Here is a 12,142-nt window from a genome sequence, read left to right as displayed (position 1 = left end):
AAAAAGTAACAATACACAAATAAAAATAATACAAATAAAAACATACAATATAACAAATATTTATATAGCATTTGCATTATATTCAGTATTATAAGTAATCAAGAGATGACTTTAAACATACCAGAGGATGCACATAGGTTATATCTAAATACTGTGTCGTTTAATATAAAGGATTTGAGTATCCTGGATTTTGGTATCCTGGACCCAAGTCCCCAAGGATAGTGAGGAACCACTGTAATTGACTTTAATACAAAAGCTTGGGGGAATTAAATATTTATTAACTAATAATGAGAGTAACCGTTCATCAGAAGGTAACAATTGTCTAGGTACTATTGATATGGTTTGGCTCTGTTTCCCCACCCAAATCTCTTCTCAAATTGTAATCCCCATAATCATTATATGTCGAGGAAGGGACATGTTGGGAGGTGATTCAATCATGGGAATGGTTTCCTTCATGCTGTTCTCATGAAGGTGAGTGAGTTCTCATGAGATCTGATGGTTTTATTAGTGTTTCACAGTTCCTCCTTCATGCACTCTCTCTCACCTGCCACCATATAAGATGTGTTAACCTCCGCTTCTGCCATGATTGTAAGTTTCCTGAGGTCTCCCCAGGCATGCAGAATTGTGAGTCAGTTAAACCTCTTTCCTTTATAAATTACCCCGTCTCAGGTATTTCTTTATAGCATGTGAGAATAGACTAATATAGAAAATTGGTACCACAGACAGTGCGGAACTGCTATATAGATAACCTGAAAATGTGGAAGCAACATTGGAACTGGGTAAGGGGCAGAGGTTGGAACAGTTTGGAGGGCTCAGAGGAAAACAGGAAGATGTGGGAGAGTTTGGAAATTCCTAGAGACTTGTTGAGTGGTTTCGACCAAAGTGCTGATAATAATGTGGACAATGAAATCCAGGTTGAGGTGGTCTCAGGTGGAGATGAGGAACTTCTTGGGAATTGGAGCAAAGGTCACTCTTGCTATGCTGGTGACAATTTGTCACTGCCCTAGATCTGTGGAACTTTGACTTGAGACAGATGATCTGAAATTAGAACTTATGTTTCAAAGAGAAACAGAACATAAAGGTTAGAACATTTTGCAGTCTCACAATGAGATAGAAAAGAAAAAACCCATTTCTGGGGAGAAATTCAAGCCACCTATAGAAATTTGCATAAGTGATGAGGCGCAGAATGTCAATACCAATACAATGGGGAAAATGTCTCCAGGGCATGTCAGAGATCTTGGCAGCAGTTGCTCCCATCACAGGCCTGAAGGCGTAGGAGGAATAAATGGTTTCCTGGGCCAAGCCCAGGACCCTGCTGGTGTGTGCAGCCTCAGGACTTGCTGCCCTGCATCCCAGCCACTCCAGCTCCAGCTGTGACTAAAAGGGGCTAAGGTAAAGGTTCAGCCATTGCTTCAGAGGATGCAATCCCCAAGCCTTTGTGACTTCCACATGTTGATGCACCTGCTGGTGTACAGAAGTCAAGAATTGAGGCTTGGGAACCTCTGTCTAGATTTTGGAGGCTGTATGGAAACACCTGGATGGTCAGGCAGAAGTCTGCTACAGATATGGAACCCTCATGGAGAACCTCTGCTAGGGCTGTGTGGAAGGAAAATGTGGGATTGAAGTCCCCACATGGAGTCCCCACTGGGGCACTGCCTAGAAGAGGGCCACCATCCTCCAGACCCCAGAATGGTAGATCCACTGACAACTTGCACCATGTACCTGAAAAAGCCTCAGTTACTCAATGCCAGCCCATGAGGGAGCTGCCCAAGGCCGTGAGAGACCATCTGTGCATCAGCATGCGCCGGATGTGAGACATGAGTCAAAGGAGATCATTTCAGAGCTTTAAGATTTAATGACTGCCCCACTGGGTTTCAGACTTGTATGGGACCTGTAGCCTCTTTGTTTTGGCCAGTTTCTCCCATTTGGAATGAAAGCATTTATCCAATGCCTGTGTCCCCACTGTATCTTGGAAGTAACTATTATGTTGGTGCAAAAGTAATTAAAAGTAATGGCAAAAACCCACAATCACTAACTTGCACAAACTCCTAGACAGAAGGGCATTGCCTTGACTCAGATGAGACTTAGCACTTGGACTTTTGGGTTAATTCTGGAATGAGTTAGGTTTTAGGGAGACTGTCAGGGAGGCATGATTGGTTTTGAAATGTAAAAAGGATGTGAGATTTGGGAGGACGCAGGGTCAGAATATGATTTGGCTCTGTGTCCCCACCCAAATCTCCTCTCAAATTGTAATTCCCATTATCCCCATGTATTTTGGAAGGGACCTGGTGGGAGGCAATTGGATCATGGGGTTTGTTTCCCCTATGCTGTTCTCATGGTAGTGAGTTTTCACAAGATCTGATGGTTTTATAAGTGTTTGACAGTTCCACCTTCACATATGCTGTCTCACCTGCCACCTTGTAAGATATGCCTGCTTTCCTTCTGCCATGATTATAAGTTTCCTGAGGCCTCCCCAGCCATGCATAACTGTGAGTCAGTTAGACCTCTTTCCTTTTTAAAATTACCTAGTCTTGGGTATTCATTTTCATTTTATTTATTTATTTATTTATTTATTTATTTATTTATTTAGAGATGGATTCTCACTCTGTCCCCCAAGCTGGAGTGTAGTGGCATGATCTCAGCCCACTGCAACCTCTGCCTCCAGGGTTCAAGCCATTCTCCTGCCTCAGCCTCCAAAGTAGCTGGGATTACAGGTGCCAACCACCATACCAGGCTAATTTTTGTATTTTTAGTAGAGACTGGATTCCACCATGTTGGCCAGGCTGATCTTGTACCCCTGACTGCAAGTGATCCACCCACCTTGGCCTCCCAAAGTGCTAGGATTACAGGCATAAGCCACCATGCCTGGCCTCACATATTTATAACAGTGTAAGAATGGACTAATACAACCACGTACCCCAATAACAAAGCCTCAAAATTAAATGAAAAAGTAACAAAATAGCAAGGGGAAATTGAAAGTCATAATGATAGCCATGGAGTTTTAACACAAGTCTCTCAGAAAAACAAAAAGCAAACAAAAAAAGATACAAAAGAAAAACATTTGGATTTGAAACAAATAATTAAAATTTAATCTAATAGCTATATCTAGAATCTGACCCCCAGATATCTAACAATACATATTCTTTCACATATGTTGACCACCTAAGCAAATGGAAAAAATCAAAAAATCATTAACATACAGATAGCATTGTGTTGACAAATATTTATAATTATCAAAGATGAAAATGCTACATAACTGGATTTATGGAATATAACTAATTTAGCATTTTGACATACATATTAGAAAAAATAGAAAATTAATGAACTAATGATTTAACCTGAGAAGTTCAAACAGAGAAAACCCATAGACAATAGAATAAGTAAAAAATTGGTTAAATACAAATCAAAGAAGCAATAGGGAAGACTAACAAAGGCAAAAGCAGCATTCTTGAAAGGGCTTTTTAAAAAATATGACAAGATGAATAAAGACAGATGAAGACTAACAAAGGCAAAAGCAGCATTCTTGAAAGGGCTTTTAAAAAAATATGACAAGATGAATAAATAGAAATTTTAAAAAACAAAGATTAAAATGTATTAAATTAGTATTTTATGCCATTATACTTGAAAGTTTAGAGATATTAGACCATGTTTTACAAAAGCATAATTGGCCAATATGAACTCAAAAATGGATATTCCAAATGAACCTGTAACCATTATATAAATTGAATCAGTATTATAAAAATCTGCCCATTAAAAAATTTCAGAATCTGATGGTTTTACAAATTTTTACCAAGGCTTCAAAAGCTAGATAATCTTCACTTTAGACAAACAATTCTAAAAGAAGGAAAAAGGGATAAAAGAAGAGAGAGTACTCCAGCTCATTTTATGATACTACTATAATTCTATCATCAAAAAGAGTATTAGGCAAATTATAGTGTAATCACACTTGTGAATATAAATGAAACTCATTAGCATGTTGAATCTAACAATGTATATTTAGTGTGATATTTTAGATATCTTTAGCCCACTGATAAATATTCAGTCATCTGGAGAAGGAAATTACCACTTATGGAATATCTACTATAACCAGGCATTGTGCTGGATGGATACTTTATCTATATTAGCTAACTTAGCTAAGATCCTGAGGTTTCATAGTTGATTTTTTTTTACTCTTTGGCAAAAGTACTACAATATCATCATGAATACCTTGATTAAACATCTGATCACAAAAATAAGAAATGAAATGGTGTACAACCAAAGTTTTCAGGTGGTGAATTTGTTAGCCAACCAGGGAAAATCACTTCATTTACTGATAGCAAGTTTATTAAATCACATTTTACTGCAACAGCTAAAGAATTGTATCCAGAAAAATAAGGCTTCTCAAGACCATTAGCATTATGGCAAGAATAGTGCTTGAAAGTTTGAGGAAATTGAAATATTGGTAATATTGGTAATATAAGTAGTCAGTTAACAAACTGTAGTTTCAAGGTAACTGTAGTTTCAAGTAGTTTTCCTTGCCTCTTGATTTGAGATGGTACTAATACTACCCTGTTGTTGCTTACTGGAGGAGTCAATGATAAGCTTGAAGTGACAAAATTAGCCTCTATGAATAGTAAGTGTGGAACATCTATAGGTGAAAATATTTTCAAAGTTTCAAAAAAAGTAATTCAATACAATCCGAAGTGGAACTTTCTAAGAGGTGTGAAGTACAAAGAGGGTTACTTGGACTTACTTACAAAGTTTGTTAAAACATAAAGCATATGGTTATTCCTTGAAAGAGCCATTAGCAGTTGCATTGTGGAAAACACTTCAGTATTTTATTCATGGTTAAAACAGTAGTATCATCTTTAAACTTCATTTGTTCTCATCAGTTAATCCTGTTCATTACTGTGAAATTTTGTCAGAATAGAATCTGAATATACTGAGTTGTCCTACCACACAGCAGTTTGATGGCTTCCTGGTAAAATTTTATTACAAATTATTTTTTCAGATCAGGGCTAAGGTTAAATTTTTTCTAAATAAGAACTGCCCTCAAACAGTATCAGTAAACACTCAATGGTTTTGGAAATTACTTTTTGCTGCAGAATTGGCAATGTTTCTTGTTGAATTCAATCTGAAATTACAAGATAAAACAGTACTTATATGCAAAGCTTATGCTGTGGTAAAGTCATTTTGATGATGGCTAATACTGTTTGAATCACAGTAATAGCAAATTGCTTATAAACTTCTTGTCCTATCAGAAGTTAAAACAAGAAGTAAAATCTCCATTCCCATGCAAATTTGCAGTGAATATATTTTCTGAGCACATACCACAGACTCAGTAATATTTTAGTACATTGATGCAAACGCAAAGTAAATTATCATATTTCAAATTCCTTTTCACTGTTCAGTTGAGGAGCTTCCAGTTTAAACTTTAATTGGAAGTAATTAATCTGCAATGTATTGACCTAATAAAAGGTAACTATCAGGAGAAGGATCTAATAGAATTCTATAATGACTTTTAAGTGATGAATATGCTCAATTAAAATAATATGGTTGTGACCTGATAAAAGTATTTGAAAATACATATCTGCATAAAAAGACATTTTCAAAGATGAAACACATAAAATATCACTACAAATCTTCATTAATAGATGAACATTTGCAATTAATTTTGATGAAAGGGAACACTAATGGTGAAGCTCAATTAAGAAAAAAGTGCCTTCCCAGAAAAAGAATTCTACTCTCCTCAGTAGTAAACCTTATTTAAAAAAAAAAGACTCAATTGCTGTTATAGTTTGAATTTTGTCCATGAGAATGTTGTAAAAATCTGCTTTCTCTCTTTTTGTATAAGTACCTACACATTATTAATATCTGCAATTCTGCCTTTTGGCCTGAGATGACTAAAATATTTCCTACCTTGTTCTTTGTTTAAAAATTTCACCACCCCCTGTAGTAAAGAATGAATTTAAAATGTTCTTCACTTATTTAAAATTGTTACATTAATTGCCAGTTATCCAGACATTTCATAGTCTATTACTTGAGATTGGAGGTCCTAGCTGAAGAAGGGAATGTAGAAGAAGGTTGTATGAAGCTAGGAATGATTTTATATTCAACTCAGGACCTGTGGTAATATTTAGTGGTAAAACAAACATGATTATTTAGGAAATGGACAATAATTTATTTTTCCCTATCAGCAATGATTCATGTGGAAATCACTGTAATCAAGCAATTACATTTTTACAATTTTAGATGACTTTTATGGCAATAATAATATTTCCATGTATTAGAGGTTACTTTACTTGAGTAAGTCACATTAAACCATTGTGTTTTATGTCTAACTAGTTTTGTTTTAACCACAACTAGTGTTATTAATAACATCACTTGGCCGTGCGCAGTGGCTCAAGCCTGTAATCCCAGCACTTTGGGAGGCCGAGACGGGCGGATCACGAGGTCAGGAGATGGAGACCATCCTGGCTAACACGGTGAAACCCCGTCTCTACTAAAAAATACAAAAAACCAGCCGGGCGAGGTGGCGGGCGCCTGTAGTCCCAGCTACTCGGGAGGCTGAGGCAGGAGAATGGCGTAAACCCGGGAGGCGGAGCTTGCAGTGAGCTGAGATCTGGCCACTGCACTCCAGCCTGGGCAACAGAGCAAGACTCCGTCTCAAAAAACAAAAACAAAAACAAAACAAAACAAAAAAACACTTATTTCCTGTTTCTTAAGTACTGGCTGTAGAAAAATCTGGCACTTCTCATTTATTGATTATACAATAATTGATTAGTCACTGATTATTATTGAGGCTTCCTTTGTGCCAGGCACCAACACAGCTCCATAGAATGATATGGTAAATGAGACACAAAGGGTGCCTGCATTTATGGGCCTTGCATTCTTACCTTCCGTCTAATTTTTGATAAATATAAATGTATGCCATAGTCTTTCAAAGAGAATTTACACTGCTAAAAACAAAACTTTGTACTAAGGGGCCCTACTACCTAAGGATAGATGACACTAAAAGATGATCGCAAAAACAAGTCTATTTAAAACAACAACCGAAAATGCACCATAAATAGGGGAGAAATGTTCAGCTCATAACTTAATTTGAAAAATAAAATGAAAAAGAAAATGAAGAAGTAAAATGAAAATACACATTTTCTTTTAACTGAAATTTATTTGTAACTTAAATATCCCTCAAACCTCAAAAAAATGAATCAAGAATTGGTTTTGATATGTGGAGCTTAACTTTTCAAACAGCATTGTATGTTAGCATGAACTACCTTTTATCTCTTATTTATCTTTTCAGAATGATCATAAAGCAGGTTTGCATCACTTTGGTAAAAATGTGGGCACTTATATAAATGTGGACCTAGCAAGTTGCCTTGGTGTTTGCCTTTAACCTTGGATATCAAAATATTTCTCTAGAAGTATCTTTTGTGTCATTATCCTTGGTCATTTTCTTGTTAACTGGTCCAGCTTTTCCAGAACCATGCTTCTCAGTAGCCTTTTGTGAGATTTTAGCAGGTCTCCAAGAATACTTTCCTAGACTTCACTAAATTTAGCATCTTTATAAAATTTGAATTTTTACTTGTAATTGATATGCATTCTAATCAGATCATATTGTTGGGGTTAATTAAGCCAAACCAGTCAAGTATGGGATGCACTCAATGAGGCAGAAATGAATGGTAGTGACAAATCAGTGAGGGCTATTTGGTCACTAGTGAAATATCTTGTTTGTTTGCAAATATTTTTATTTTAGCTTGATTCCTCACCTAACCCCATAGTAGTGAAGATACGAATAACAAACAGTTAGCTAAAGGACTGCTTATAATTTTGGTTTATGCACTCTATCCTGATCCTGCAGATCTGAAAGAAGCCAGGATAATGATGTCAACTGTCTTCCAGACAAAGAATAATAATAATAAGTTGGAGGTGTGAATAGCCTCTAAATGGCAGAGCTTTCTCTAGACTATGCCTGTGCTAACAAAGGTCTGAAGGAAAGTGAAAGCTGGGTCTTGGTTTGGAAGCTTAGAACATTGAGCCAGCGGTAGAGTGTAATTCACAAACTGCTGAGTAGAATAAAATCAATCTCCCTCACTTCAGAAAGAATTGGAGCCCTTGCCTCAACTGTTTCTCATTTCTAGTTAAGGATGTCAATCAACTGGGATTGACAGCAAAAACCGTCAAAATGTTACACCTTGTAATGAAATAATGATAGTCAGCCAACCAGATACTAGATAACTACACAGCTGAGAGGAAAACCCTTTCAATATCTGTTATAAAGATCTATCCTGGTACTGGGCCTCTTAAATATAAAGAAAAACAAAACTTAAAGTAGGTTCATCTGGAGACCACTACTCCTGTTATAATGCCTTTTTAATCCACTCAGAACTTTCCAAATAAACTCAATGATGTTAATGATTTGCCTCAATACAGGTTCAGTAACTTCTGTTTGCAAATGTGACATCGCACATCTCTCTTCCAGCTTGTCATGTCAGTCTCATGATTTTGTAAATAGCAGAACAAATGGAAGCTAAGTCCTGCTAGAAAAATCAAAACTTTGAAAGGCCACTACAGAAGTGGAAATACATTTCTCTCAGATGTCAGAGTTCTTGTGTGCTAGTCTCATCTCTGCTCTAATTAAATTCCAAGTGACGCTCTTTCCCTCTCATGGGACATCTCATCTCCTTTGTGGAGGTGGAGGGTGGAGGGGGTTGGGTCCTGACCTAGCTCCATCATGCTTCAAGGAGAACCAAAAGGATAAAATAACATCTCTTGTTTTAGTTCACGAAATGAATACCATTATCTGAAAATTTACACATGGTTAGGAAAAATCTGTTAAAACATTTTCAAGTTATAGAATCATTACAGTTTTGGAGCACATGTTTAGTTATGTGCTTAGTACTGTTTTATTCAAGGATTTAAATTTAATACTGCAATTTTAATAATTACAGTAAATACTTAATGTCAGCTAAGAACTATAAAAGTGAACACTTAATAATTGAAAGAAGTATCTTCTCAACACAAATGACTGAATGAAAGATTTTAAATACCTTTATAAATAATTTTTAAGTAAAAAATTTACAAAATGTTGTCAAAAAGCATACCCACCAGATGGCTTAAATATGTAGGAAAAAAAGGTTTTGGCACATGAATGTGTTTTGTGCAAATAACTACAGAGACGGCATTAAAAACACTTAAGTCAGTATTCCAAACATCTAGGTTCTCTGGGGTATTGTTTGCAGTAATCACTTACTTATTGCACTTCTAAAACAAATTCCAATGTAATATGTCAACACTTTTAATACTAATCAGCATGGTAAACATCTGCCTGAAATGAATAATAATAATATACCTAAGTCAACTCCTTATTGTGCCACTTAAATGTTGTCAAACTCTAAACATATTCCTGAAGTCATTTAGTCCTTAGTTTCCTTTTTTCTAAGTTGACTAGTTTGTACTCTAAAGTCATTAACATCACAGTTTTTTTAAAATTGCAAATTGATGGGGTCTAAGCTATCTGTTAATGAATGTAACAAATGAAAAATGTTTGTAATTCCCATCATTTTATGCTACTATGAGACGCTTCTACAACACATGGAAGACAGATTTAAAATTGAATTTTTCAAAACACACATGTTCCAAGAAAGTTTTCACCATCTCTCCGCAGCAAGAGGTGATTTCCAGAGGCTGATTCGGGCATCTGAGAGAAGTCCAAAGAAAAGCCACTCAGTTACCATTACATTGCTCATTAATCTTTCTGAGAGTAGATGTATTTGATTAAAGAGATCAGTAGCTTCTCGTGGAAGAATTCATGAATTCTTCAACTATAATTTATTGAATGCTCACATCCAAGATGCAAGAACAAATAATATTTATGTCTAATTTTGTGATGATTTTCTTTCTAGGACCCACTGATCTCAGCATGAAGAGGCAATTGGCGACTAGCTCAGGATCCTCCAGCAGCTCAAACTCCAGACCCCAGCTGAGTCCCACTGAAATCAATGCCGTGCGACAGCTTGTTGCAGGATATCGAGAGTCAGCTGCATTTTTATTGCGATCTGCAGATGAACTGGAAAATCTCATTTTACAACAGAACTGAGACAGACGACCACCGTATTCACTGAGGTCTAAATTTGCAGTTTCCACTAATGACATTTTGATTTCCCAACAGAGATACTTCTGGTCTTACCGCAGTCTTTTAAGAGAAATACTTCCATTATGCCACATTGTCCTTGATCCATAAGTGATGTGTTAAGGTGCTTCAAAGGAACTCTGACCTCTGAAGTACTTGAGATACTTTAATATGTCCAGCCTATTGCTTTTTGTTTTAGTGTGTCAGCATAAATATCAGGGGCATAAAAGGCTATCTATTCTTAATTCAAGGATAAAACAGAAGAAGCTTGTGGTATAAAACAGTAGTTCAAGATTCAGCTGAAATATTAGTGGAATTTGCTACTGACTCATTGGACTGAAAGCTGAAGTACCTGGCAAAAAAAAAAAAAAAAAAGCCAAATTTCTTGTTGCTACAGGATATAACAACAATGAAAAGGATCTTGTATTTTAAAAAAAAAAAATGTAATTTTTATAAAAAGAAAACTTGTTTTTCATTCAAACTTGTCATTTTTACTTTGGTAACTTTTTCATAGGTCCTAAAAGAAAACTGTTTTGAGAAACTACTGTAAGTACCTTTTCCACATCCCTTGCCTTCTCCTCTTTCCAAATTCTTTCTACAAAAATAACACTTGATGCTGGAAAAACCCTTGCCTACGTTCTTTCAATCATCACATCAGGAACTACTTCCAAGAAAAGCCTGCATTTCTGCACTCATGCTGATCTCAAAAACCCCACTCAACACTGCAACTTTATCATAGCAGTTTTCATCCCAGAATTTTTTTAATATTAAGACAAGACATATCATTGAAAAAAAATCACACCTTGGTTTCTTAGAGCTGCTCGTTCCTGATTGCCGCTGCTGTCTCCAGGCATCCCTCTAGCAGCAACTGGATGTAGATGACTGAATGTTAAGAGGTTGCAAGTGACAATCTGAAAATTTGCACTCTTGTGTGTAGTTTTCTTTTCATTTCCCTCAGAAATAGTTTCCAAAAAGATCATTACATCTCCTGATATGATTTGTATAATTTTCAGTTCTAGCTAAAAGTAATGTAAAGAACACTCAGCAGATGCAGCTGCAACTTACAATGAACTGTGCCCTCCTATCCCCCATATTTTATCCTTGTTTCTTATTTTATAGTGTGGGATACACATGAGTGGTGTTTTCTTTGTGCACTGAGGCAAGCCTATTTTTAAAATATTTAGGGAGAAGTACTTTCGTTCATGCTTCTCGTACAACTTTTTTCTGTCATTTGGCTTTGGTTGGATTACAGATTCTTTGTGCATTCCTGAATTTGCCTTATTTCATGTAAAATTTATGTCATTCAGTTTTTGACCATGAGTTTGAAGCATCAGTGGTATTTCTTATCTACTTGTTACATATAGTTTTTCAAGTAATGACTGTGATTGTGACCGAGTAATGTGCACTTTTTCTTGTAACTGTGGACATTGCTATGCTTTTTTCTTCTAGTGTTTCTAGAATTACTGTTCCTTACAGTTACGTAAACAAAAAACAAAACAAAACAAACAAAAAAAAACTTTTGTGATACTGTTGGTGAATATAATGTGAAAATCTTATTGAAATATGAGTATTTTGGGAATACATAGCTGCACAAACATCTTTTAAGATGTGGATTTAGAGTTTGCTTATTTAAATGAAAATTCAAAAATTGAGGGCTGGTATAATTTTCTCTGTTTTGTTTGGTTTAATAAACAGATTTCTGTGTTAAAACAATGATTGTCAAACCGTATAAACTTTCTGAGGGATACAATGCTCAATTTTTAGCCATTTACTTTTAAAATCTAAAAGGCTATTTTCTACCTACATTTAGCACAAAATTGGCACTTCAAATTTATTTCTCAAGAATATCCTAAGATCCCCCAGGGTCTCAACATTCATTCTAGTAAATAATTTATTCCAAGAATGGGTAAGGAAATTAGGAAGCCAAGACTGCTTCATCTGATTATTCAAATATGATTAGAGAATATGTTTGTATACTTTATTACTTTTTTTTTTTTTTTCAGGAGTAACCTGTTTTTTAGTTCTTCCTGA

General features: G+C 35.7%; 1 protein-coding gene across 5 annotated transcripts in view; it reads left to right on the top strand.

Moving 5' to 3' along the window:
- Positions 1–11,821, top strand: part of NOL4 (nucleolar protein 4) — a 276,911-nt gene extending 265,090 nt beyond the window's left edge. For all 5 annotated transcript variants that reach the window (XM_030925929.1, XM_030925928.1, XM_030925930.1 and 2 more), the window contains one exon: positions 9,885–11,821. In XM_030925929.1, the coding sequence (XP_030781789.1) occupies positions 9,885–10,078 (194 nt within the window). In that variant the 3' untranslated portion in view covers positions 10,079–11,821. The remainder of the gene's footprint in view (positions 1–9,884) is intronic.
- The last annotated feature ends 321 nt before the right edge of the window (positions 11,822–12,142 follow it).

This window comes from Rhinopithecus roxellana, chromosome 21 (assembly GCF_007565055.1).
Source record: "Rhinopithecus roxellana isolate Shanxi Qingling chromosome 21, ASM756505v1, whole genome shotgun sequence".
Lineage (NCBI taxonomy): Eukaryota > Metazoa > Chordata > Mammalia > Primates > Cercopithecidae > Rhinopithecus > Rhinopithecus roxellana.
Note: the sequence above shows the minus strand (reverse complement) of the source record. Positions and strands in the feature narration are given on the sequence as shown.